The 26,289-nt window shown below is 38.9% G+C and overlaps 1 protein-coding gene across 1 annotated transcript in view; it reads right to left on the bottom strand.

Annotated features, from left to right (window-relative positions):
• Positions 1 to 2,802: 2,802 nt before the first annotated feature.
• Positions 2,803 to 26,289, bottom strand: part of efna5a (ephrin-A5a) — a 54,472-nt gene continuing 30,985 nt past the window's right edge. Inside the window, exons 2-5 of the mRNA XM_065286785.1 lie at positions 16,006 to 16,298; positions 5,960 to 6,025; positions 5,733 to 5,807; positions 2,803 to 5,623 (exon numbers count right to left, since the gene is read on the bottom strand). Coding sequence (XP_065142857.1) covers positions 5,499 to 5,623; positions 5,733 to 5,807; positions 5,960 to 6,025; positions 16,006 to 16,298 — 559 coding nt within the window. The 3' untranslated portion in view covers positions 2,803 to 5,498. The remainder of the gene's footprint in view (positions 5,624 to 5,732; positions 5,808 to 5,959; positions 6,026 to 16,005; positions 16,299 to 26,289) is intronic.

Raw genomic sequence — 26,289 nt, 5'->3', positions numbered from 1 at the left:
GCCCTGAAAATATCACACCGCCTCAAGCTTTGCCTGTACGAAAGGAGGAATGAATCTTTCAGCTGTAGTGTGTGGCTATAATTAGAATGTTGAATAGAGTTGCAGATAGACCATATAAAGATGGATATGCTTTCATTTCAGAATTAAGTAGCGTATGTTGGCCACTAAAACATTTTGCTTCCATAAATCAGCACCCTCTATGGACTGTACACTGCATTTAAGATTGTACATGTTTGGATGCTTTTTTTTAATCAAGGTTCCCTTTGCCAAAAGAATTGTCAAAATATATCACAGTAGTTTAACTGAACGTCTCATTTCTCTTAGAGGAATTCAGTTAGCTGAACAGGGTTCAGAGGTAAATCCTTTTTCTTTACAGTTTCCTTAGCAACTGAGAACCTATTTGCATATAACTGTTAAAGGATAAACAGGCTTTTGTTATTGTTGTACACTGCATAATTATTATGCAATTTAATATTTTTTACTCACATTGTGTTTAAGGATTATTTACCTAGCAAAGTCTATGACACCGTATATCTACGGAGACTCCAGGTAGGTTGCAGTATGGCGACAAAAGGATTCCTAATTGTTTCACAACGAATTCTTCATCTTAATTCACTAAAAAGTATTTTCTAATTCATATATTTTTTCATTTTATCCTAGATTTTGTGACCCTGCCCCAATCAACAATTTTCTTGTCTGATGGTCACACCTCAATTTTGAAATTTCATTGCATCTTTCTCATGGGAATTTAATAATGACATTTTAGTGTAAGTTAAACCCTTTTTTTTTGGCCCATTTTACTTGAAAAGGAAAACCTGCGTAATAATTATGAACACCTAAATATAAGGTGTTTCACTTCCAGTCATCATCACAATGATATATCACTTATAAATGATTATATACAATATGAATGGTAGTTATTAAGATTGATATGGTTTGAAATTGGTACAATATGCTTGGAATAATGATTATAATAATTATGCATGCAGTGGACAGCCATAGCACTAATAATGGGTCAATAAGTGGGCAAATTTTGCTGTGTACAGTAGGTCAATATACTATCAGCAAGCTGCTGCTTCCTCACACACTTTTCTTTTTTGCCACAATAACTATCCTTTCTTAATAAACCTTTATGCATGTAAATAATTATGATAAAATAGTTGTTATGCATTGTTAGGATGCTTGGAGTTAATCCAATGTCAGAGTATATTGCCGATAAACTCCATCATGTGACGAACGTATCTTAGGAATGTATCTTAGTTGTTCATTGTTAACACAATCTGTCTGGCTCATTTCTAAGATCATTGGATAGAAATAGAACAGGCGCAAAATATTTAGAGGCAAAACAGCAAGAACACAAGATGCCATTCACCATCTTGTCACCAAGGAATGCCCCCTCAAGCCTGTTCTTGTTTAAACTGGCCAGTGCCCAAGAGCTTGCACGTACTCATTTATATTCATTGAGCTTACCATTGACCCAAGAGTGCAAATAATGATGGGCAAATGTTGTCATTTGAGAGAGTTCATCAACCTCTTCTGTCTCACAGAAAAATCACTTAACAGAAACTCTGACTTCCCACTTGCATGCTATGCAAGAGTTGTTTAATAAGGATTTGAAAGAAAAATGTAGCTTTTATGTACAATTTCGCCATTAAAGTGCTGGAATTTGCAGAGAAAGACAGTGTTTACATACTGTCTAAACACAAGAAAATCTATATATACACACCTTTAATCTATTTCAATATCATTTATCTAACTATATAAACATCATACATTGTCAAAAAAATTAAGTTGTTAAAGAATGGTCCCTAGCCGCCTGGTACCCTTGTCATTAGGGCAGTACCCTTTCACAAAGTTCACATATAGAGTTCATATTAGTACCTCAAAGGTACATATTGGTACCAAATGTATGCATATCTGTACCTAAATGCTACATATTAGGACCTTATTAATGGGTACTGCCCCAGTGACAGATACAATTGTTGGACCATTTAATATATACAAAATATATCAGGGTTCCCACAGGTCCTTGAAAGTTTGTGAATCTGGGGGGAAAAAATTCAAGGCCCTGGGAAGTTATTGAAAATCTATATACAAAGATACAGGTCGTTGAAAGTGCTTGAATCTATTTTATGCAAGGAGTTTTTTTTGGGAAAAAATCCATATAATTCCCTGTGTAGTGTAGGATGATATCATAAACATTTTTTAAGCACACATGCTAAACTGTTTGCTTTAAATACTTAGATCTTCTGTATGCAAATGTTGATTCATACCAAAATGCTTTTTTGCATAGTTGTGTTTGACAAATAAAAACGTCTCCGGTTACTGTTGTTCCCTGAGAAGGGAATGAGACGCTGCGTCCCCCTTGCCATACTTCCTGCATCCCTGTAACGTCGTCTTTGGCAATATTTCATATAGCGATATACTTCCTGGCTCCCGCGTCACCCTGTCTTTGTCGTTAAGCCTCACCATTGGTTGAATTTGATATACACATTCAGATGCAGTTACCCTTGGAGGCGTCCCAAAAGTGTCACCGCAGTGACGCAGCGCGAGTTCCCTCGAAAGGGAACTGTAACAATGTATCTTCTAAGGTAAAACGATGTAACCTTGCTCTCACTTGAAATGTGTCCCCACATTTAGTCCTTGAATTTGAGGGTATTGGACCTGAAAAGTCCTTGAGAGGTCCTTGAATTTGAAGTTAACTAAGGTGTGGGAACCCTGATATATTTATAGATACATACATTATCTTGAACTAAGCTACAAATACTGTGTTTGGCCTTTAAATAATAAGTAATCAACAGGTTTTTACAATGTATTTCTTTATTTGAGCTTCTCCAGCAAGTGTATTTACAAACAATGGCATTTGAAGATATAAAAAGTCATACAGTATAATAATGCAAGTCGCTGCTGCACCATTAGAGACTGTACAGCAAAGGTCTAATATTCAGGCAACACAGCCAATAAGCTCAGGGAAATGATGCTTTAGATACCATCATCACAGCTGTATGAAGCAGCAGGTGTGGTATGAATTATAAAATTATGTCTAACACTGAAGAAATTCACTGGGTATAAAAAAGATGCAATAAGAGAATGCAGGAACACAACTGCCTCGAGGTGAAAAACCCAGAATGAGCTGAATGTTATAGCTTTTCATATTCATTCCTTTGACCTCAAATACTGAATACGAAAATGACGAAGGGGAATTTTGGTAGCATTTGGAAACACACAGTGTGGACAAAAACAGACACCGCAGCCATTTTACAAAAATATCATTTTCTAAATCAAGTCCCTGTTTTTCTGCCATGACAGTAAATGCACAAAGCTTTCAGACACAAAAACATTTGTCAGGTGATTAAAAAATAGCAATGATAGTACAGTGTTGATTTAAAAGTACACACACCTTTTGCTGTCCTTGATATTTAACTGTTAAGTAGCACCAGAAAAGTACAGGAAAATATAGCAATGGTCCAATATCAGTACAGTTTAAAATGTAAAACATGCTTGAAATAAAATATGTCTGCATTTAATTGTATTTCAAATGTGTATGATGTTACAGAATGACCTAAAATGTGTGGCTAATTCATAAAAAATTATATTTAAATATAGTACTGAAATACAATCTTTCCATTTTTTACACTCCTGATTAGCATTTCATTGTATTTGATATATAATTCATTGGCTTATTTTTAAATATCTAAACTTTAGTTTGTGACCTTGTATCCCATGCTCAAGTCTAAAGCCACATATTATATTAAAATCAAAAAGTTACAGTAATGTGGTCAGTCAAGGGGAGACAACAGTCTAGAAAACAAACCTTGACTTCAGCGGTGCATGAAAACCATTCAACCAAGTGTACAGGGACCAGGGCAAATATTTACCCTGTTTTTGTGTCTCCAAAGGCCATACACTATTGATCCTAGCAGGAGATCTCATCTTTCCCCATCTCTGGCCCAGATCACGAGAGTAACGCTAGCCCGCGGCTGAACCGGACACCGCGCTTCTCCCGTGCAGCAGTCGATTTTTTAATTCCAGAAATAACCCACATGAGGCTTCGCAGTATGTGGTCTGCGTGCCAGGCACTTTGGACAACATCAAAGAGCCTATTAAATCACGTCAGGGTGTCAAATGCCACCGGGGTGGAAGCTGCGTTATGTCAGCGTTCTGCTACTGTTTTACTTGTTCCCAGATGAGCTTTACGTTTGCAGAGGATTTCAAACAATATGAAACAAAAGCAAGGCTGAAATGTAAAAGTGCGAGTCCTTGGAAAATCCGAAAATAATTTAATTACTTTCATTCCAGGCTTACAAAAAAGAATCCTTTTGATACAAAAATGTGTACATGAATGATATGAGCTTGCTTTGTGGTGCCAAATAAAAAGCTAATTTATTTGTATTAGGCTACTTTAATGTAAAAAAGACAGGCAGCGTTTACAAAAGTTGAATGCAAAAAATTCCCCCATCCACCCGATAATGAGCCACAAACTATGAAGCGTGACCCTTGACGAGCAGGATATGGTCAAATATTTTGTCCTGATAAAAATTCAAGGATAATAAAGTTATTTTGCAATACTGTTACTGCTATGTATCTAAACAGAGAGATAAGTTAACTGAAGTTAAGTTAGGCATTTTGTGTTCCTCTCCTTATGAATCCTTACTGATCGCTAGCACGACAAAGTGTCAAGAGCACTAAGACTGAACAATAAATAAGAAAATGATGATTCACCAACAAAATTAGTATATTCATTCAAACAATTGATCAGCGAGGCTCCATACTTGCTAACAAAACATCAATTTGGCATCTACACTTCAATTAAACAGTTTACTTCAATAATACCACGCCGGCCTTTCGCTCCCAAACCTGTACACAATGTACAAAACGAGTGCTTATCTTTATCTCATCTACGAAAACTCTTTAAAAATGTCACCGTTCACCTGAGCACCCGAGTCCGTGCGGACTCCTGTGATTTAGATATTAAAAAGCTCCCTTTTATATAAGAGATCCTATCAGGCAGCGTTTGTAGTTTGCCTTGATATCTACAGAGTCAGCAGTCGAGTCCATAGTGACAAAGTTTACCCACAATGCATCTGGAGATAGAGAGAGATTCCTCAGACATAATTAGTCCTCTTATTGACAGGAGCTCTTGGTTCCTCGAAGACTTCTTGTTTCTGGACGGCAACGGTGAAAGCAGTCTTTGTGAAAAGAACGTTTTTTCTTTCACAGCCCCTTAATATCAAGGCTATCACTGACCTTAAATACTGTACGGGGCGTTTAGAGGACGCAAACCGTTTTTTGTCTACGTGCCATATTTTAGTGGGTTCATTAAACAGGTTTTTTTTGGTGGTGTGGGGCTTCCACCATCCATTTATGGAAACATTTTTGAAGCCTTGTAGTACCGAACTACTTTGCAGTCGAGAAAGAATCTCAAATGTTAAATGTTAAAAGTGCTCGTTCGCGAGTCCCATGTCATGCTTTATGTGCGCTGCTTGCATGTACAGATGCTATAATGATGAGAGGGAAACCAGGAGAACAAGCGCTGAAGTCAGCAAGGGCCCCACGGTCTGCACGTGCCCGGCGGAGTTGACATCGCCTCGGGATGGCTCGGCAGATTCATGACTCGTCCCATCTGAATAACGAAGGAGGAAAAGAGAGATTAGTGTGAGATTATTAATGTGCGCAAAGGAATCTCAAAGAACATCCTGATCTGAGTCTGAAAATGCCCTTGACATACGAACCATTATTATTTTCTATAGAGTTAACATCTCCGTCGTTGATCTTGACGACTCGGTCGTGGCTTTTATCGCAGTTGTCTGTGGGAGACACATAAAACAGGGTGTTGTCAGGGTCACGGCACCATCTTTAACTCATTGCACTTTTGAAGCAGTGATAAACGATGCAATTTCAGCCCACGTTTTGTAAGAAGCCATGCCAGGATGACTCCTGCGGGGCTTGTAAAACTTACTCGAAGGTCTGACGAAAACTTTCAGCCTCAGGCAGCTCCGTCTTCCGTTTTCACTGACTGTAGACGCTGTGGAAACATTTTAGATGTTCAATATTGGGTTCGATCGATCTGTGCTGCAAATTGTTTAATAAATCTGAGTGGGGCTGTAGTCACTTTTGGGGAAAATAACCATTGGATCTTTAGAGGGATTTGTTGCCCTGTGGGCTGTATAAAAGAAAAAACACTAAGCTTGAATCTTCTACCAATCATAGGGCAGCGCACAAGCTGCCATTATTACTATGGCAAGTGTCTATTTAACATCATCTGCCTTTTAACCAATCAGGTCAGACTAGTGAACTTTTAAATATTAATTGCATGAGATCACATAATTAATTAATATTCATGATCTGATCATTTGATCATCATAACTCTATCTCTTCACTTTTGTCAAATCTGAATAATTTATCTTAGCTTTAAAGGGACATTCCACTTTTTTTAAAATATGCTCATTTTCCAGCTCCCCTAGAGTTAAACATTTAATTTTAACAATTTTGGCATCCATTCAGCTGATCTACGGGTCTGGCGCTAGCACTTTTAGCATAGCTTAGCACAATCCATTGAATCCGATTAGACCATTAGCATCGTGTTAAAAAATAACCAAAGAGTTTCGATATTAATCCTATTTAAAACTTGGCTATTCCGTAGTTACATCGTGTACTAAGACCGACAGAAAATTAAAAGTTGTGATTTTCTAGGCAGATATAGTTAGGAACTATACTCTCATCCTGGCGTAATAATCAAGAACTTTGCAGCTGTAACATGGCTGCAGCAGGCGTAATGATATTACGCAACAGCCGAAAATGGTCCCCTTAGTAACTTTCAATGGCAGGGGACTATTTTCGGGCACTGCGTAATATCACTACAGCTGCTGCAGCCATGTTACAGCAGCAAAGTCCTTGATTATTACGCCAGAATAAGAGTATAGTTCCTAGCCATATCTGCCTAGAAAATCACAACTTTTATTTTTCGGTCTGTCTTAGTACACAATGTAACTACAGAAGAGTCAAGTTTTAAAAAGGAAAAATATTGAAACTCTTTGGTTATTTTTTTGCGCAATGCTAATGGTCTAATCAGATTCAACGGATTATGCTAAGCTATGCTAAAAGTGCTAGCGCCAGACCCGGAGATCGGCTGAATGGATACCAAAACTGTAAAAATCAAATGTTTAACTCTGGGCGAGCTGGAAAATGAGCATATATTTTAAAAAAGTGGAGTGTGCCTTTAAATGTCTTCTTGAAAAGGTGATACATTCAGCCCAAATCCTATTAGAGAAGCAACAGGAAGTCCAAAAAGTGACAAGCTTTTCAAAAAGGTGTCAAAACAACAAACCACACGATCACTGCATGTAAAATATAATTTGCTTGTTCAATAGTAACCTGCATTGTATGGCTTTCTATTTGCAAAAGCCCTCATTGAAATGCAACCACCGACACAGTGACCTCTAAGGGATGGACAATGAGCATTCATTACGCTTCATACTGATAGATAGGAGCAGAAATACATTTGATACACTGTTTTTCTTGTCAACTTAGCCATGTTTCTCAATTTGTCTTCTCTATAAGGAAAAGCTTATTAGTGTCCGAATAAAGAAAAGGTGGACAGGCGCTCTCTCTATTGTTCGTTTGTGTGGTTTGTAATGCAATCCGGCACTGTCAGGAACTCATGTAAATGAGATCTTTGGGGTGGAGGAAAAGGCTTGCTGGTTTTCTCGCAGATCAATCTGGACGTAAAGGTGACTAAATAATGAGCAATGCAAAACACTTCAATAAATCCCTTTCTTCAAAGCCTCCATGTAATGAGTGTGGCTGGTGCGAAATGCAATTTACGTATAGGCAATGCAATATGTTGTTGATAATTCAATCGGAGAAGCTGGGTTCACTGATGTATACATGAATTCCACCGCGGTTTATATGTTTTCCTGGTGGACATAAAATCTAAGAGGTCGGGCATATTGCTTTTCTGGTCGGATGCTTTAAGTTTGAATCATTAGACAATATGCATGGTTATAAAAGAAAGAGCAATATTTACACTATGCATGTGTCCATATGGCCACAGGTGGCAGTAAACTCATCTTACTTTAATATGCTGTTTATTCAAAACAAATATTTTTTATGGGCAACAAATTTGTGCTTGTCTGAATCTACTAGTTGTGACCTTTTCACAGGCCTCTTAGACGTTGAGTGGTCACTACATACATCAACACCAGCTACTTAAAGCTGTATCGGCGACTGGTAACATCAACAGCTGCAAATGACAGATCACAGGCCGAAAGCCACACCTGCCACTAAAAGCCCCGTAATCGGCTGTGATGATACACATGACTTCTGTTCGGCCTATAGAGGTCAGAGCACCAGCGCATGTGAACTGCTGAACTTTAAACCACCTCGTCCATTCATGACTTACAAAGCATGCTATTTGCTTAGGGAATATATATATAGTGCTGCTCAAAGAATATATTTACATAGCTTATGCCCAACACATTATATTGTCAACATAACAATTTCCCTGAAAAGTATTTGGTATGTCGCCCTTTTGCCTTAACAACATTGTGCACTTGAGCCGGCGAAAGATTGTGAAAAACCCGATGATGCGTGCATCTGAGAACGCTTCAAAGGCCATCTTGTGTGCTTCACTGGTAGCGAGGAAATTTGACCTTTCGTGCAAAGGTGTTAACACGGTGAACGTCACAAACTTGCTTATTTGATTGGTGACCTAGAAAAGCGCAGAATCTAAAATGTCTCATTCGTTTTTTTATAATAACTTTCCTCAATATCACAAACTTCTGTTTATTACCAGGTTTGAATTATGTTTTAAATTCAAAAGTGGTCGCAGACGTAGACGTAACAATAAACCGTCATAAAAGTGTCAAGACCAAGCCGTATCAGATTTTTATGCCTATAAAAAATGAACAAGAGCAACATGCAGGAAGAATGATATCTCTTTTCTTCATTAACCGTCTGGCTCATCCCTGAGCATGCAGACATTCCCATAATGCACCGTGGCTGTTCTTGCCATGACACACATGAATCCCCCTGCTGTGTGGGGTCTCCAGCTGCTCTTAATCTGCCCACTCTCTCTCTCTCTCCTCTCATATCCACACCCTCATGACTGCAGGGAGAGGTTGGGTTAAATCAATGTGCTTATGTGCCGTCTATCCTGACATACTGGGGGTTTGCGAGCCCTTAATCTTGTCCCCGCAAGCATATTTACTTTGATTTGGGTGAAATTGCTTTTGTCTCAATTCTCAAGTCTGGTCTAGTTCGGAGCAGGATCACGGTGTCAATTGGAAACATCACTTTGGAAATCTGCTGCTGCGACTTCACAATCTCGACTACTACGGTGATAAATAACACCTGCGTGTCAGTTTATGTGTACATTAGTGCTGTCAGGGTCCAACATTAATATTGTTTCAAACCTGCTAATGATGAATGAATTGAGAACCCGACTATAAATATTCATTATCGGTCATGATGAGACTGTTTCTTGCGTATAAAGTATATGTTTTTTGCATTTAGCTAATCTTACATATAGGAATTCATACGAGGTGGCCAATTCAAACAATCTCATTTGTACGTTCTAGTATGATTTGCCTTCGCCCCTGTAAAGCTGGGGTTAGGGATGAGATCTAAATATTAATAGTACGTTTTTTGTGTGATTCACATTGTACAAATTCATACGAATTGGCCACCTCTTTAATGGACACCTACTTTTTTGGAAAATATGCACATTTTTCAGCTCCCCTAGAGTTAAACATTTGATTTTTACTGTTTTGAAATCCATTCAGCCGATCTCTGGATCCGGCGCTACCACTTTTAGCATAGCTTAGCATAATCCATTAAATCTGATTTGACCATTAGCATAGCGCTAAAAAAACCCAAAGAGTTTCAATATTTTTCCTATTTAAAACTTGACTCTTCTGTAGTTACATCTTATACTAAGACCGACGGAAAATTAAAAGTTGCGATTTGCAATGATATTACCCAGCAGCCGAAAAAAGTCCCCTTGGTAACTTTCAATAGCAAGGGACTATTTTCGGGCAGTGCGTAATATCATTGCACCTCCTGCAGTCATGTTACGGCAGCAAAGTTCTTGATTATTACGCCAGAATGAGAGTATAGTTCATAGCCATATCTGCCTAGAAAATCACAACTTTTAATCTTCTGTCGGTCTTAGTACGCGATGTAACTACAGATGAGTCAAGTTTTAAATAGGAAATATATTGAAACTCTTTTGTTATTTTTTTGCGCGATGCTAATGGTCTTATCAGATTCAATGGATTATGCTAAGCTATGCTAAAAGTGGTACCCCCAGACCTGGAGATCAGCTGAATGGATTCCAAAAAAGGTAAAAATCAAATGTTTAACACTAGGGGAGCTGGAAAATGGGCATATTTCCAAAAAAAGTGGTGTGTCCCTTTAAAATACGTACAAACTCCTGTGAAATCGGGTTGGTTTTTATTTCCTGTGGAGGTTAATGGTCCTCAAAACTTTTAAGAAAAAGCTTTCTAGATAAACTTCAAATTGGCAGAATTTACAGCAAACCGTGTGTGTTTTCGATATGAATCCATAAAATCACCTGCGATGGCCAGACTTATTACAAGCATGTAACATATAATAGTTACCATTGACCTTGTGAGAAACTCTTTTTACACACCAAGCCAATTTTTACTCTTATTTTGTACTTGCCGACTGTTAGTTTTGGTCTCTGTGTGTGACTGCATGAAATCTCATTTTCCGTTAAGAACGCTCCAATTTTTACACCAAACAATAATTAAAAGACTTTTTGGCTGTATTAGGCTGATTTCATTGGTGGCTTCGACTCTCATCTGTCACTCATTGAAATTCTCTTGCTGTCAGCATGCGGTGTGTAACTTACCACCTTGGCAGACATTAAGACTAGACTACTACACCAACTCTGCTTATTCAAAGACACCCTACACTGTCATGGTCCGGGCTGCTCATCCGTGTTTCCTTTCCCACACAGCTGATATCAGATTCCTGTGTCGTTACCCACCCGAGCTGCCGACGGCCAGAGGCAATAAACCTCCCAGACACCACTATTCCAGCTATGAGTTTAGAGATCAGATCTGATGTAACTGAGAAGTTTGATAAATGAGGAAATGATGGATTTATGCTTGGTCTTTGAGATAAGACGCACACCTATCTCTATCCTCCCGCATTTTTGAGCTCTTCAAGAGCACTTTGTTATGCGCAAAATAATTTTGGCTAAGGTAACAACTACAGAACTTATGAGTAAACCGCAAGGGATTGGGTCTTACTGAAGCAACAAATCAGATGTGTGCTTTAAGCCCACAGTTGGAATGTTTTCGGTTTATCTTACAGTATTATGAAGATGAAGGGACGGGCCTTTTGAAGCAGCCTCGTATCAGACGGCCCGGACTGCAGTCAGCCCCCCTCGCTAAGGCCGACTAAAAACCTTCCCTTGAAATTGGATTTCTATCCTCTGAGATTAAGATCAGACTTCCACATTGGCCATATTGGAAAAACATGCTGCCTTGAGTCTTTCAGGATTTTGAGTTCAACTGCAGTCATCAGAGCATGTTCACATTTGACCTAAAGGGCCAGGGCCTCTGATCCCTCACTGATGGCTTCCTGAACGACCCGGGACCCGGTGACTGACAGCACGGCGACCGTGGGTTTCACCCCTCTGCTCTCCCACAGCGAACCCTCACTCAGGATGATTAGCATCCATGCTAACAAAGACATTCTGTCCAACAAAATCATGATGGGCAGACATCCACTGACAAAATCAGAATAGCTTAATTTAGCAAAATGCTACATTTCTTTCAAATTACAGCAACATTTTAACCAGAGTCAAAATGCCTTAAAAAAAAATAAACAACAAAAATAAACTAATAATATCTTACTCTGTCTGTGAAATCCAGACTCTTGTCTGAATCTAATTTTGAGATTAAAAGCATCAATCTTACTTAGTCAATAATATATATTTAATATATATTGAAGATATCAAAGTTATAATTTCACAAAATGCTCTTTACAGTATGTAGGATGATTTGATGTAGAAAACAATAAATCAAAAAAATTACTTTAGCTGGGTTTGGTCACATATAATATAATAATTTGAAAATGTAATCAAATTTAATATTATATAGAAATATTATATAACATGAAATATATATATATATATATATATATATATATATATATATATATATATATATATATATAAATATTGTAAAATATAGTACTAATATTACTAAAATATAAATTAATATACAGTACTGTGCAAAAGTCTTAGCCCACCATGCCAGAATTAGATTTGTTGTTTTTGCAATGTTATAGTGATCATATATAATTGTTTCTGAGTCTCTTTAATAGAATACATCCAAAAAATACAGGAAATGTGTATATAAAAACTATAAAAATGTAAACTGATGTGTCAAGGTTTTAGGGTAAACTCCCCTTCCACTTGAGCAATAACAGGAAACTGCAGGATCTCTTAAACATAAATAAAATTAAATCCTAATTTCTAATTTTAAAGAAATCTTTTTATTTAATTCTGCTCAAAAATGCTCAAGATGTGTTTAGTGCCAAGAGAGGTCACGCTAGTCACAGACGACGCCTTAAGAGATTTAATCTTGAATTTTTTTTAATTTTTTTGTACATATTTCCTGTATTTTCTGTTTGTATCTTAATAAAATAAATTGAAAAATAAATATGGATGGACATTAAAACTTCTAAAACAACAAGTCTGGTGGTGGTGGCCTAAGACTTTTGCACAGTACTGTATATAATAATAAAAAAAAATTAAAAATATATATTATTAATAAAAATATTGACTTAATGCTTATAAGTTAAAATGTAATAGTTTACATAACCAATCAATTCATGACTTTTTATAGTCACATTTAAAATTCTCTTTTACTATATTTCACTATATATATTTTATTAGTTTATAGTTTAAAGTTACTTTAAATGATTGAGGCAACAAGTGTCTTCTTATAAACTACACAAATGCTCTCTGATATGATCAAGGTTCCTGAAAGTGGCCGTGTACGTTGAGCAATCACTTTAAAAGCCTGATTGCTGACAGATTGTTTATTTTACATTCCTTCGCTTGTAATTTTATACAAATGGACAAACTTCCTCTTGGCTTGACAGAATTCATAACAGTTGAATCATGAAACTGATTCCTGCTAGATTGACACACGTGCGCTACGAACTTTTGTTTGCCGTCAAGCGTTAACTGATGCCTTGCCAGCAACTATGAGCTTTTACACTTCAGACAAGATGTTTCCTGTCCTATTATTCTTCTTCACAGGCCTTCGGGGAAAAGAGGCCATTTTACTATGTTGCAATGTCTGCGATAGACACACACAATCATGCAAAACATACTTATCACCTGCTGTGATCTAACCTCTAAACACTGTTTAGTGTGCATTCCTATCTGTCCTTCTGGAGCTCTGTGTACTTATCTCTTTTCCCCACTTTTTCGCTGTCCAATTCACATCCTTTCACATCCCATAAAAACATGTCCATTGTTTTATGCACCCGTGAGATCTGTCAGATCATCAGGTCAGATTCTGCTAAATCAAACACTTCACATCTCTAACGTGCGCCTGCATAAATGAACCCATCTCATCTGTGAGCAGTCCGAGCGGTTGGGCCGCCCCTGTGCTTTATTTTGTCTTCCCATTCCCGCCCTGTAGGGATCTGACTCCAGTTGTAAAAACATGGGTTTAGATGCTTGTTTTTGAGAACCGTCTCACGAGCAAACGAAAGCTGACACTGGGAGTCTGTAACAAAGACTCTTCAGAGGAAGACCACTAAAGTCAAGATGTTTTTCCCTGAGGTTCGTGTTTTCCTTGTAGCCTGTTTGCCAAGACTTCTGAAAACAAAGTCGTACTTGGCAATGACTTCCTTACTTTCATGCATGAAATCGGATACTTGTCCTTAAAGTATATCATTAAATTTAGGACTTGACTTGTATTATGCTCCGTGAGGATGCTAATACAGCATACTTTTCCATGTAATGTGACCGTTCCCATATTTAAACTGAAAACTGACCGTACAAATCTATTTAACATTCACAGTGTTGGGTTTTGGATATGAGACAGTATTCACGTGCAAACACTCACTTTGCATTGCATATCAAAAAATCAAACCAGGTGCCATTTGTTTAAAGCTCCAGTGTGTACTTTTTTTAGTTAATTCTTAGCAAAAACCCATGTTTTCTTCCAAAAGTATGTGCTCATTCATGTGTAATTACTTCCACCCCACTAATCAAAGTATTCTCGTAAGTGTAGAATCTGCTATTTAAAATACATACCGCCGTAGCGCTCTCTGGCTGAATCCATGTTGTGCCTCCATCTTTGAAATACATTCGCCGACGAGGGACATTCCTGAAATTCAAGCTCCGCCTTTCGCGCTTTCAGAGCACACTCAAGCTGGCCGCGAGCTGAAGCCTACGGAGGTTGCATGTGTAGGCGGTATACGTCATCAAGACAGTCTTATTTCAGAATATTAACAATTATAAAGCTGACATTTATTCTTAGTTAATTGTAAATTGATGTAATATGCTTATGACTTGCGAATGTAATGCTCAGTTAATTTAAATAAACCAGGCTTGATGACGTATGCAGCCCGGATATGCGACCTGCGTTAGACTGAATCCTTCAGCCGCACGCCGTGATAAACCTGCGATCTAATGCTTTGAAAGCCTGTTGAAGAACTATTCTCGAGGACATTAAAACAAGTCGCCAAGGAAGCGAAACAGGGATTTTAAACGACAACGCGACAGGAAAAACATCAAGACCAAAGTCAATATTGGAGTTAGTTTTCCAAGATGGGGCTCATTGGACTCAAGTTACTTTCTATCTTCACCACAGGTAATTCAGCATATTCGTTTACATCTATACAGTTTATGTTGTAAACTTGAAGTTTTATAGTTCCTTGGCTAACTATAGCATGGGTATGCATAACACTTGTTAGTGTAAACATGCATGTGGTTTAATGTCTTGGAACAGCCACGCGCCGTCTCTCCGCCCATTTATGTAATCTGAGGTACTGAGATAAATGTTTTTCATCTTTTCTGAACTCTAACACAAACACACGGTGTACAGCGCTATTTTTAGCCTTTCATTGATAAAAGCGTCTGATCTGCGCGTCTTTCGTTTCATTTTACAAGCGTGTGAAAGTTGAGCGATCTTATTACCAATATGAGAGAAAGCTCTTACATATACACGGACATGTAACGTTTACTTAAACATAAGCATTGGACTCTGACATATTAGTTCGCGTCCATTTAAACCCGTCATTACTCTAGCTCATGAGTAAATGACAGGAGAGGAACTGGTCCACAGACCATCTCCTCAGTAATCTGAAGAGAAGCGGTCGAAAATGGACAAAAAGAGACCGATTTAAACACCAAGTGTAAACGTAATGTCTCTCTCTCGTCCACTTGTGATTTGATCGATGAAAACACATCTTAATACCAAGTTTAACAGCCCCTGTGATATTTTTCCTCGCGTGGATGAAAAAGGAGTGTCTAAGCTACGTTTATGATTGCTTTTTGTAACTTATGTGATTTTAAGCGGACATATCATGACAATCAGACTTTTTACATGTTTAACATAAATCTGTGTGCTTTGACGGATCACAGGCAAAGGACAATGCAAATTGTTCATTTTTTTTCATTGCTTTTGCTTTAGCTACTGGAAGCCATGTTAACCTTGGCATGACAGGGCCACCGTACTAGTTAAAACGCGTTCCGAATGGGGGGGGCTAGAAACTAATAATCAGTTGGTTGTCATATAGAGCTTTAGCGCTAGATGGGAGTAGATCCTACACAGTGGGGCTTTAAAGAAAGCAAGCAAAAATACTTTTCAACCCAATTATTTAACCAAAATAAAGTTGTTAAGGCAATAGATATACTGTTTAAAGCCAAATGTATAGTGAGACTTTGTGGTTGTCAAACTCAACCTGTGGTTTTATTAGATATTAATCATTTATAAACTCAATACTCACAGATATAGTAGTATTCTCTGCCAGGCCGAAATTCAAAACCAAGTGAGAAAGGAGTGAAGAGCTGAAACTTCTCGGAGAACTTTAGGGGCCCGTTGGGCGCATGAGGCCGATTGCACTCCCAGCGTTTGAAACCTTTTGCCGTGTGGTCACAAGAGCTGTAACCATCGTAGTTGACCATGTAGAGAACATATCGCTCTGTCCTCTCTTCAGGGACCGTGTCGATGTAGTGGGGACAGTAGACGTCCAAATAATCATTAATGCAAACATCTATGTGGTAGTCTCCCCTGTAGAACCTGTAAAAAAGAGAGGGACAACACAAACAAAGAGGCTGTCATGAGCAAACCACCAGAGACAGGAAAGCATATATGATATGACATATTAGCAATTGAGTTCTTCTCATTCGTATGTTTTACAGCCACCGAGACCCTACTCCACAAAAAGACCACTTCAGGAGGAAGCCACTTATTTGAGAGCAATTACCGCAAATGTGAAAGCACGTAAATCATCCAATCTCGGTTTCGCTAGGGCTCGCTAAAGATCACGGGGGAAATTCATAATCCTGCCGTTGACATCGCTGCTTTAAATACGTCTGAAAGAATGAGTTTTCCATGGGCGAGATGTGACAGTTTGAAATATGGCACTCCGAGGAATTTTAGGAGGAAAAAATGTGCATCTCTTGTGCCAAAACAGGCAACTATTCCAGATTTACATCTTGTTTATTGTAAATTGAGATGACCTCAGGAGGACTAAACCAAAACATGGATGTCAACGGAATGTGCGTAGATGTTTTTTTGACAAGAAAGCAATTTAAAAACGCAAACTCCCCTAGGCTCCATATAAGGTTGGATTTTTGAGGAGTTTAGTGCAGATGGATACACAAATGCCAAGCAGGCACTGCAAGACTGAAGCTTGTCTCCCTGCACACATTTAAAGACTCACTGATGCCCATCACGCCCAGCTGCAGCTACAGTATGATGCCGATATTGTTTTCAATGGAAAAACGTTTGAGCGAGACAATGCTGCCTTACGCGTCATTTCACTGGCTGTTGGTCATTTCTTGTCCTCGGCACACTGCACACGTCTTAAAAATAGTCAGATTTGGAACCGATTTTAACCAGCCACTTCGATTAGCTACAATTTCTGATGCTTTTTAGACACACTCGCTTTCTAGCCACACAAATACGTTTTGTAAAGCCACAGCGAGACCGATCAACCCTAAGTCCACGTGACTGAGTGAAGTGAGGTAAGCGAACGTGTGACTGTGGTCTGGTGACTAGACTTGTAAACCGGAAGGCGGTTTAATATTCGATGGGAATTTTTGGGGTGTAGAGTGATTCAGAATGAGTTATAGAGAGGAGCAGGAGCCAATGGACACCCAGCAGGAACCCTGGAGAGAAACAGACGAGCTTTCGGGCTAATGTGAGGTTAGCATCGCAATCCTGCTGTGGACAGAAGCACAGCTGGGCACACTGACACAAAGATTTCCACTCATTATGGACAATAAAAGACTATTGAGAGCAGATGGAGCTCAAGACCTATCAGATTATCATTATGTGGATTTCAAACGCACTGCTGGAATACAGAGTGTCCCTGTAGGTTAGGAAAGGTTTGGCGGTGGTTTGTGTGTACTGTATTCATATGTGTGTGTGTGTGTGTGTGTGTGTGTGTGTGTTTGCCTAACTTTGCTGCTTAAGGTCTGCAAGCAGTTTAGGGCTATTTTGAAAAACTATTGTTTACTACTCTTGGGAGCTAAATCATCGAAATGGAAAGCAAAATGGATTTTTTTTTCATTGTACTTCCTGGAAAAACTTAGGCCGGGGTTTTCAGCTCAAATAAAAGTTGTGTTGCATGTAAAAATAGACTTCTAAAGTCACTTTTTAATGTCTAATCATTAGTCTTTTACTTATCTTTATTCTTTTTTTTTACATTTGCAATGGCATGTAATTCATTAAGTTAAATTTTTCATTTCAGATTATTTTTACTATGGGCTTAGACAAAAACAAAGCTATTTCCTGACTAAATGTAATGGCTTTCTTAATATTTTCTTGTATTGTCAGTCTTGTATTGGACAAAAATATGTTTTTTCCCAATTGCTCTCCTGTTGCAAAGCAAAGGATTGTGGGAAACATTGCTTTTGTCATTTAACGTCTTTAACACTAAGCTTTAAATAAGCCCTGTACTTAGTCCTGTTGCCATTTATACAACAGACATAGTATATATAATGTGTATGTTTTGTGTTTGTATAGCATACACATACATATATACAGTATGCAATACAAACAAACATATATCATACACATACTGTAAATATACTCAGTGTCTATTGTATGAATAGCAACAGATTACCCTTTTCCTCAAACAACACCACCCAAAGTAAACAGATTAAATTCCTATGTGTGTATGAGAAATCAACAAAACAAATCAAGTGAAACGACAGAGCAACACTATGTCACATTATAATATTGTTACTCTGACTCTAAATCAAAGCCACCTCAGCTTTCTGTTACAAAAACGTCCATCAGACAAGCACCGGTGAGTTATAAAGAGATCTGACCCCATTAGACCCAATAACAGACAAACAACTCATCAATGTTGATGTTCATTCACTCCTCCTTTCACCCAAGTGAAGAGCAATAGGCCAGCTGGTCAATAAGTCACACAATGATGTGTCAGTTCATCCTTAGGAATGAAAAAGCAACTTTTTTTCTTTAGCTATTTCTATCAGCGCTGCTTGCACAAACACGGCACACGGCGGCATCGGAACAAGTCACACAACAAAAACCCCCGTATGGATAATCCGCCTATTCATTCTCTGTATGTTCAAACAGAGGCCGATGGGTGATGACCGGGGCAGACCTGAGTCTACAGAAAGGCAGGGCACCAGGAGGCTGTGGTCTGCAGGAGTTCATGATTATAGTTGGTTCATCCCAAGGTCAGATTCCTCAGTCTTAACAATGGAATGAAAAATGAAGGAGGCTCTTCACTCAAGAATTTCCAGAGGAAGCCAATTAAATCAAAAGAGCTCTCTGAAGCTGCCATTGATTCCCAAATGAAAGGAAAAAGGACCCAACAAGCAAGCAAAAAAAGTTTTCAGTGACAGAACAAATAAAAGAGTTTAATTTGTTAATGGATTTGTTAAGTAAACGTATTAACTAACAGGAACTAATAATGAGCTACGTAGTTTTTTTTAGCATTTATTAATCTTAATGTTAGTTGATGTCATATTGTTTGTTTATTCATTTTTAATTTACTGTTTTACACAAATGTTATAGTTAATCCCGAAATTAACATGACCTAATATTAATAATAACGTTAATAATATTAAATGCTTTAGAAGTAGGCTATTGTTAATTTTTACTTCATGCTAACTAATTTTAACAAATACAACCTTTCTTTAAATTTGTATTAATTGTATAATTGTAGAAGAGAGAGTGAGCGAGCGAAAAGAAGACACTTTAACGTTTTTTTACGAAGTGTCTGCAGGTGAATATATAATTTTTTATAGCAGTTTACATTTATTTTTAATAAATAAAAAGGCTATATAGTATTATTTTTAATACATAAAATTATCAAAAAACAATGTTGATTTGTTGTGAGGTTTGCTGCATACTCTTGTCACAAATTAATAAATTACAGTTACTGCATTATTACTACTGCTAAAAGGTTTTGAAATATGAAAACAACATTCTTAGAGCTTTCCAACAATATATAGTTTGTCGTGATAGATTAACATTTACATGAAAATATTGAAGTAAACTTAGGTGTCCAGCTCACGAGACAGCACCGGTTAACAGGTTAATTTCAGATGATAACGCCTGTATTGTTTTCTATCTTTCAGGATGACGGTCTATGCTGGGTTCAGAGGTCAAGTTTTTTGTTGTTGAGTTAATGGAGCGTTTGAGGTGTGGTAAAACAATAAAAGTTAAATCAACAACAGCGGGGGACCACAGTGAAAAAGGTACATGAAGATAGCAAAAACAGATGTTTAAAATGAGGAGTTTTCTAACAAAGCATAAGTTAAAACAGATCAGTTTAAGCTGATGAACAGTTCCATCAGTCAAGAAAAATGTGAATAAAATATAATCTCACATTAGAGCCACCAAAGCATAATGTACTGCAATACTTTAAAAGATATTTTAAGTGAAATTCCTTAAATAACACAATCCTAGTCCTTTCTGAAAACATAATTTTTTACGTTTCAGTCCATGACACTGCTGACCTCTGGCTAAGGACAGGGAACGGATTTTTATGTATTTGCCGAGGAAAATCTTCACACCTGCATGGATCATCCTCTAGAGGGGGCTCTTTAGGCAATGACTGACATGGCTCCCAGGGGTGTAGGTCAACTAAACCTCAACCCCTCCAGGCCTTTCAGTGGCACAGATGGAGGATCTCCTCCTCAGGTTACATCTCTCACAGAAGCGGTGGAGCAGCCCTCACGCAGTTGTCCTATCATTCAGTCGGGAGGCAACCGTACATCTCCGGACGCCTCAGATATCACTCATTCACCCCTTCCAAAAGAATGTCTGCCCAGAAGCATTAACATCACAGTCAAACAATAGCCTGCCAGGACTTCAAGCTGTGCTGGCTTGGCGAATGCCTCAAAAGACTGATGAAGGTGCAGAACGAAGCGGGAAAAACCTAAGAGCCGAGTTTCCCATGGAAAACGCTTGAAGGGACAAGATGTATGGTTCCTTACATTGAAAACATATTACTGAGTGTGGGAGGCCTGTCTGTATTTCAGAAACGCTGTCAAAGTGGAGGATTATAGAATAAAGGGATTAGTTTCAGGTAGATATTTACGGGGGATATAATTGATATAGAGTAGTCTAGGAAGAAAACATGAGTGAGTGTGAACGCGTCTATCGGTCTGGGTGAGATTGTTGCTTGTCTAACTTGTACGATATGTGGAAAGTATTCACAGCGGCGCAGGTTAATCTTCCTGCTCTTGTGTCACTTTGATTAGCGAAGTGCATTATGATATACGTCACTCATCACGCAACAGGGTCAATCTCCGGTTAACCCTATATGTTAACACACAGACACATATGCACACATTCAGGTATATTAAAAATGAAACCTTCGAAGGTTGACCTTCAAATGTGCTGTCCAACAAAATCTGCCATCTAATAAAAAAATACAGTATGGCTCCTCGTGAGCTTCCTTTTAAAACATAAAATTGGATGTCCTGCGGACTTGTGCGCTTCACAGATGTGTGCTACTTTTGTACTGACACACTTCTTAAGATTAAAAACAACATTACCTTGAGTGAAACCATTTCATTGTGGCAACAAAATCCTGTTGAGTACGCTATATAGATCTCAAATATCAGGACTGACAGGAGTGCTTGGCACCAAATATACTCTAGTGGCCTTAATGCAACATCGAGACCACGTGAGGTCAGAACTTCGGGTCGGGGGTCATGGATTGCCCATCATTAATGAAGGTCTCCATATGCAAAAGAGACTGAATGGAGTGACAGTGCTGACCCCAGGGTCATCCATCTTGTGCGCGTATTCCACAAATACGAAGAAATCTAACGGGCCGGGTAAGATGAACAAATTATTTGTTGAGCAAAACAAACAACGGCTCGCCGACGCAGGTGAGAGAGAGCAGGCTATGACTAAGGCTAAGTCTGTGACTATGGACATCTATGTAAACATGAACCTGCCTCCCACAGCAGGCTGGAGAGCTGACCTATCCCAGAGGGCCCATTTCCCGACTCACACTGCCCGGATCAGTTTACAACGCCCTGGGCTAAAGCCCCTCTACACCCAATCAAGACAACACTGAATCAATTAAAATAGAGGAGCGGCTGTTAGCAAGCCACAAAGTCTGGCTTTAATCTACAGCTCATGCTAATTGTCCACAATGCACACCCGCTGATTTACGGGTGACTTAAAATAGTCCACAGCACAACACGTTTTGTTTATGTCCTATTAAAAGTGCTGTGTGGGACTATTACCAGGGTGATTTTCCGAAAATTACACTTTAATCAACAGGGTGGCAATGGCGCTCCGAGGAGGTATGGTAGCTTTCCACCTAAAACAACATGATGTTATCATTTCCAGGCTTGCCAAATTATTTGCATTTATGCTCGGTAGATGCTTTTAGTCAAAAACAACAAAAATGTTTTTATCACTATGTGTATTCCCTGTAAATCCAACCAAGCACCAGGAACCAGCTGGCATCCCATAATGGAGACTGGCTATGTTATGCTGTTTTTCAGCAGGGCTGTAAGAACACTGCGAGAGAGAGAAAGAGAGAGGGTGGTCCAGAAGCTGGCGTGCAAACGTATTTTACCTTCGACAAACGCAGCAGCTCCAAAAAAAACAGCACATGTAACGTAATGTAACATCTAAACATAGAGCCCCCTCAGAGTGCCGGGCATGCCGTGCACAGGCCCCCCTACACCTGCTGCTCTCAATCTCCTCCATCCAACCCAGTTCATCAGAACCCTTAGAGGCGCTGTCAGTGCCTCCTCCATCAACACACCCTGCACTGCCCAGAGCCAACACACAGCAACACACACACACACACACACACATACTTTGCTTGCTTTTCAGCCATATTCAATAATATTGCAAAATATTTTTCCTACTATAGAAGTCAATGGTTACTATCTGCTGTGTGTTTACCATAATTTCTCAAAATATCTTCTTTTGTGTTAATCAGAAAAAAGAAATTCATACAGGTGTAGAACAACATGAGGACGAGTAAATGCTGACAGGATTTTTATTTTAAGGTGAACTATCCCTTTAAGTTAATCCAACTTTCACTTTTTACAGTGTACTCAAATATATAGCACACCTGACCTGTATGCTGTATCTTGCGCTATGCTTCCCCAGATATAGTCTATAACAGCTTCCAGGAGCAGCCCCTTCCTGACCGTATTTGAATTTACTTCACGCTGGTTTGGAAGGATTAACTCAGTGATGCAACACATATTGTGTTGTACTGACAGCATAGCCAAACAGAATTCTGGGGAGTTCATTTTCCCTTCACTGAAGCAGTTTAAGACCTGGATATGGGCAGCCCCAAAGCATATAATCACCAGGATTTATAAACTCCATCTGATGACAGGAACACCTTTCCATAAACCAGATCCTGATATTCCTGACTCCATTCCAGATGCTTGTATCACAGCGAGTGAAACAGCGCTGTGCCTATCAAGGAAAGATTATGGATGGACCTTTGATACAGATGTTGTCTATCTCCATGATCAAGCTAATAAACATCGAGTTGAGCACAGTATATAACACACAGGGTCAGGACATTCCACGTCTAACAGAAGTGTTTTTAGTGGAGGGAGATCTTTCCCCCTCATTCCGGAAACTTCCACTGCTATCTGTGTTTAAGAGCCGAGGCTTCCAAGTTCAACAAGCTCTTGTTGAGAAAAATATTTATTATGGGCTGTGGTTGTGTGATTGACATCATAGCATAACATCCTGGAAAATGATGGAATATTGGATGATGCGGTATTCTTTGAAGTTATGAATTGGAGGCCATCATGCGAACGTGGCAAATATATTTTTCTTGAACAAAGGCAAGTAATATTTGGCAAAGGAGATTGAAGTTATTAAATTTGTATCTGCAGAATTTAATTGGCATTTTTCAAGCGCTAATTTATTTTGCCAGGTATTACATTTGAAGCAAAGGAATACTGTTCAAAACTCTGGTGAAAATTGTTCAGACAACAAAACACAAGCCCTGTGTCCAAAACTTGACTCTTCTGTAGTCCCCTTGGTAACTTTCAAAAGCAGAGGAATATTTTTGGGCACTGCGTAATATCATTGCGCATCCTTCCAGCATCATGGTATGGCAGCAAAGTCCTTGATTATTACGCCGGAATGAGAGTATAATTCCTAGCCATATCTGCCTAGAAAATCACAACTTTTAATTTTCCGTCCGTCTCAGTACACAATGTAACTAGAGAATAGTCAAGTTTTAAATAGGACAAATATCGAAAAACTCTTTGGTCTAATATAATTCAATGGATTGTGCTAAGCTATGCTAAAAGTGGTACCTCCAGACCCGAAAATCGGCTGAATGGAAACTGTAAAAATCAAATGTTTAACTCTAGGGAAGCTGGAAAATTAGACAATTTTCCAAAAAAGTGCAGTGTCCTTTTAATCTTTCAAATAACTTATTTGCAATGTGCTGCACTTAACCCAGACTTTAAGAGGTGAATGTTCTTATTATTCTTAAGCTTTTTGTTATTGTAAAGTGACTATAAATAAAACTATAAAGTAACACTTAATATTATTATTAACATGCGTTATAAACATTTTATGTTAATAAATACAATAAATCTGTAAAACCTACTATATGGGTTTGCCTCCATTACAACCTGTCAAGTTTAAATATAGCAACTAACCTCAACCAGGACTTTCAATATCTATATCGTCACTGGCCTGTCTGGGCCTGCTAAAATGATTAGCATCACAGTCCTAACAACACGCAGCCAAATTTAATCCGCAATCTAACATATGCATCCGTGTTATGTGGTAGCCACCTTTCTATTGTCAGCCTGCTATGGTCTCAACTGTTGTCACGTTAACAGACTGAAGAGCGGCCCTGTCCCATAAAAAGGGGTACGAAGTGGGGGCCAGTCAGTGTAGTATTAAAGCACAACATCTGTGAATGACAAGCATGTTCAGCTCTTTTTATACCACATAGATAGATGACTGTATCACAGCCCTTTCAGCTAGCTCCCCTGAACTCCACTTAAGAGACACATAACAATTCAAGATTGCTCCATTATTGACAATGGTCGACTAGATGGTATTCAGTTCTTTATTTAACACGTTTCTAAGAAAAGCGGAGCCATCGCCCCTTTGTGTTGGTTCAATGTCAGTACAAGCTATTTGGTGATGTACGAAAAAATAGCAGGCTGGCTTCGCTTTGCAAACCACATCACCCAGCGGGCTGCAGGAAGCACGGATACAGTGTCAACAGGCATCAGTCAACGGACGCTACAATTTTTTGTGCGGGCACTTAAGGCGCATAAAGCGGTTCTCAACACGCTGTTCATCGAGCTTCCATCAACACGACACGTACATCCTTGTTTAGCTGTAGAAAGACTCAACAACCAATTCAGTCGACTTGATTGTATGTCGAGTAGCCATTGACCGATATGGGATTGTCAATGGTCAATGCCCATATCATAAAAGCAAACTGACAAATGTCAATGCTGATATGAATGCTAATATACACAAAGTTTGTTGAGAAAATTGATTAAATAGGCTTGACATCTATATCCACGTAACACTAATGTTTTCTAATGCTTTTTAAGCCAGTGTGCTAAGATGTATTGAGCAAAACCTTGCTGCTGTGATGGAAACGTTGCTTATTTGTTCCGCAGGCTTCAGGTTTCCACTAAATCAAGGGTGAATTTTTCTTTCAACAGGTATAGAGAACAGCCTGGTGGGCAATTTCTGTGTTTGCTGGAGACCTTGAGTTAACTAGACAAAGGCTCTCCTAGTTTATTTATCTTTCAGAGGAATTACTTTCAGCCCCACAAGGAGAGGCGATCACTCATAGTCAGCACATTGAAGGGAGGGTGAAGTTTACAGATGGGAGGTAAGTGGGATTACCTGCGTATGTGTGTGCGTGTGTATTTGACTTGGAGCATGGTATAGGCACAAAGGCAGGTTTGGGTTGGATCCTAAAGCAGTGAGAACGGGCATGAGGGCTTATTTGAGAAACAGGTCTTGGCAAGCCGCCTTGCGCATTATTGATGGACTCAGTGAAAGATCTTAAGCAGTGCTGTCACGGGCAGACCAATGATGTTGCTTTTTTCCGCAGCAGGTAAAACAGAGCTAATCCTCTTCTCTCCACAAACTAATCGGAAAAAGTCAGCATTAACAAGAGATCTTACGTTACCACACCTCTGGCTTGAGGATAAACATTAGGATTTACGAAAAGGAAAAGGCACGACGGGTCACTGAGGAAAGCGAATAATGGGGAAACAAATCCTTAGACAATGTAATAAGGAACACTCTTAAGAAATCCGTAAGACGAACATGACATACATCAACCAAAGAATGAACTTGAAACGTTCACCGAGCATGCACTGGAGATTCTCCAGTGCACGCATTCGCAAGGCAATAGCACTGCGCCTGCTGGCTCTTGTCCCTCTACACTTGCCACACTGAAATTCAGCCACTCGAATGTTTTAAAGTCTTCTGAAGAGTCTCTCGCAAGCCTGTTAGCACGGGGGAAGTGTCAGGTGACAAAGCCAGGCTTAAGGACTCACAGGGGGCCTCCTGCCCCTCTCCACTT

Source organism: Paramisgurnus dabryanus, chromosome 18, assembly GCF_030506205.2.
Source record: "Paramisgurnus dabryanus chromosome 18, PD_genome_1.1, whole genome shotgun sequence".
Lineage (NCBI taxonomy): Eukaryota > Metazoa > Chordata > Actinopteri > Cypriniformes > Cobitidae > Paramisgurnus > Paramisgurnus dabryanus.
This window is presented reverse-complemented; position numbering and strand designations above follow the sequence as displayed.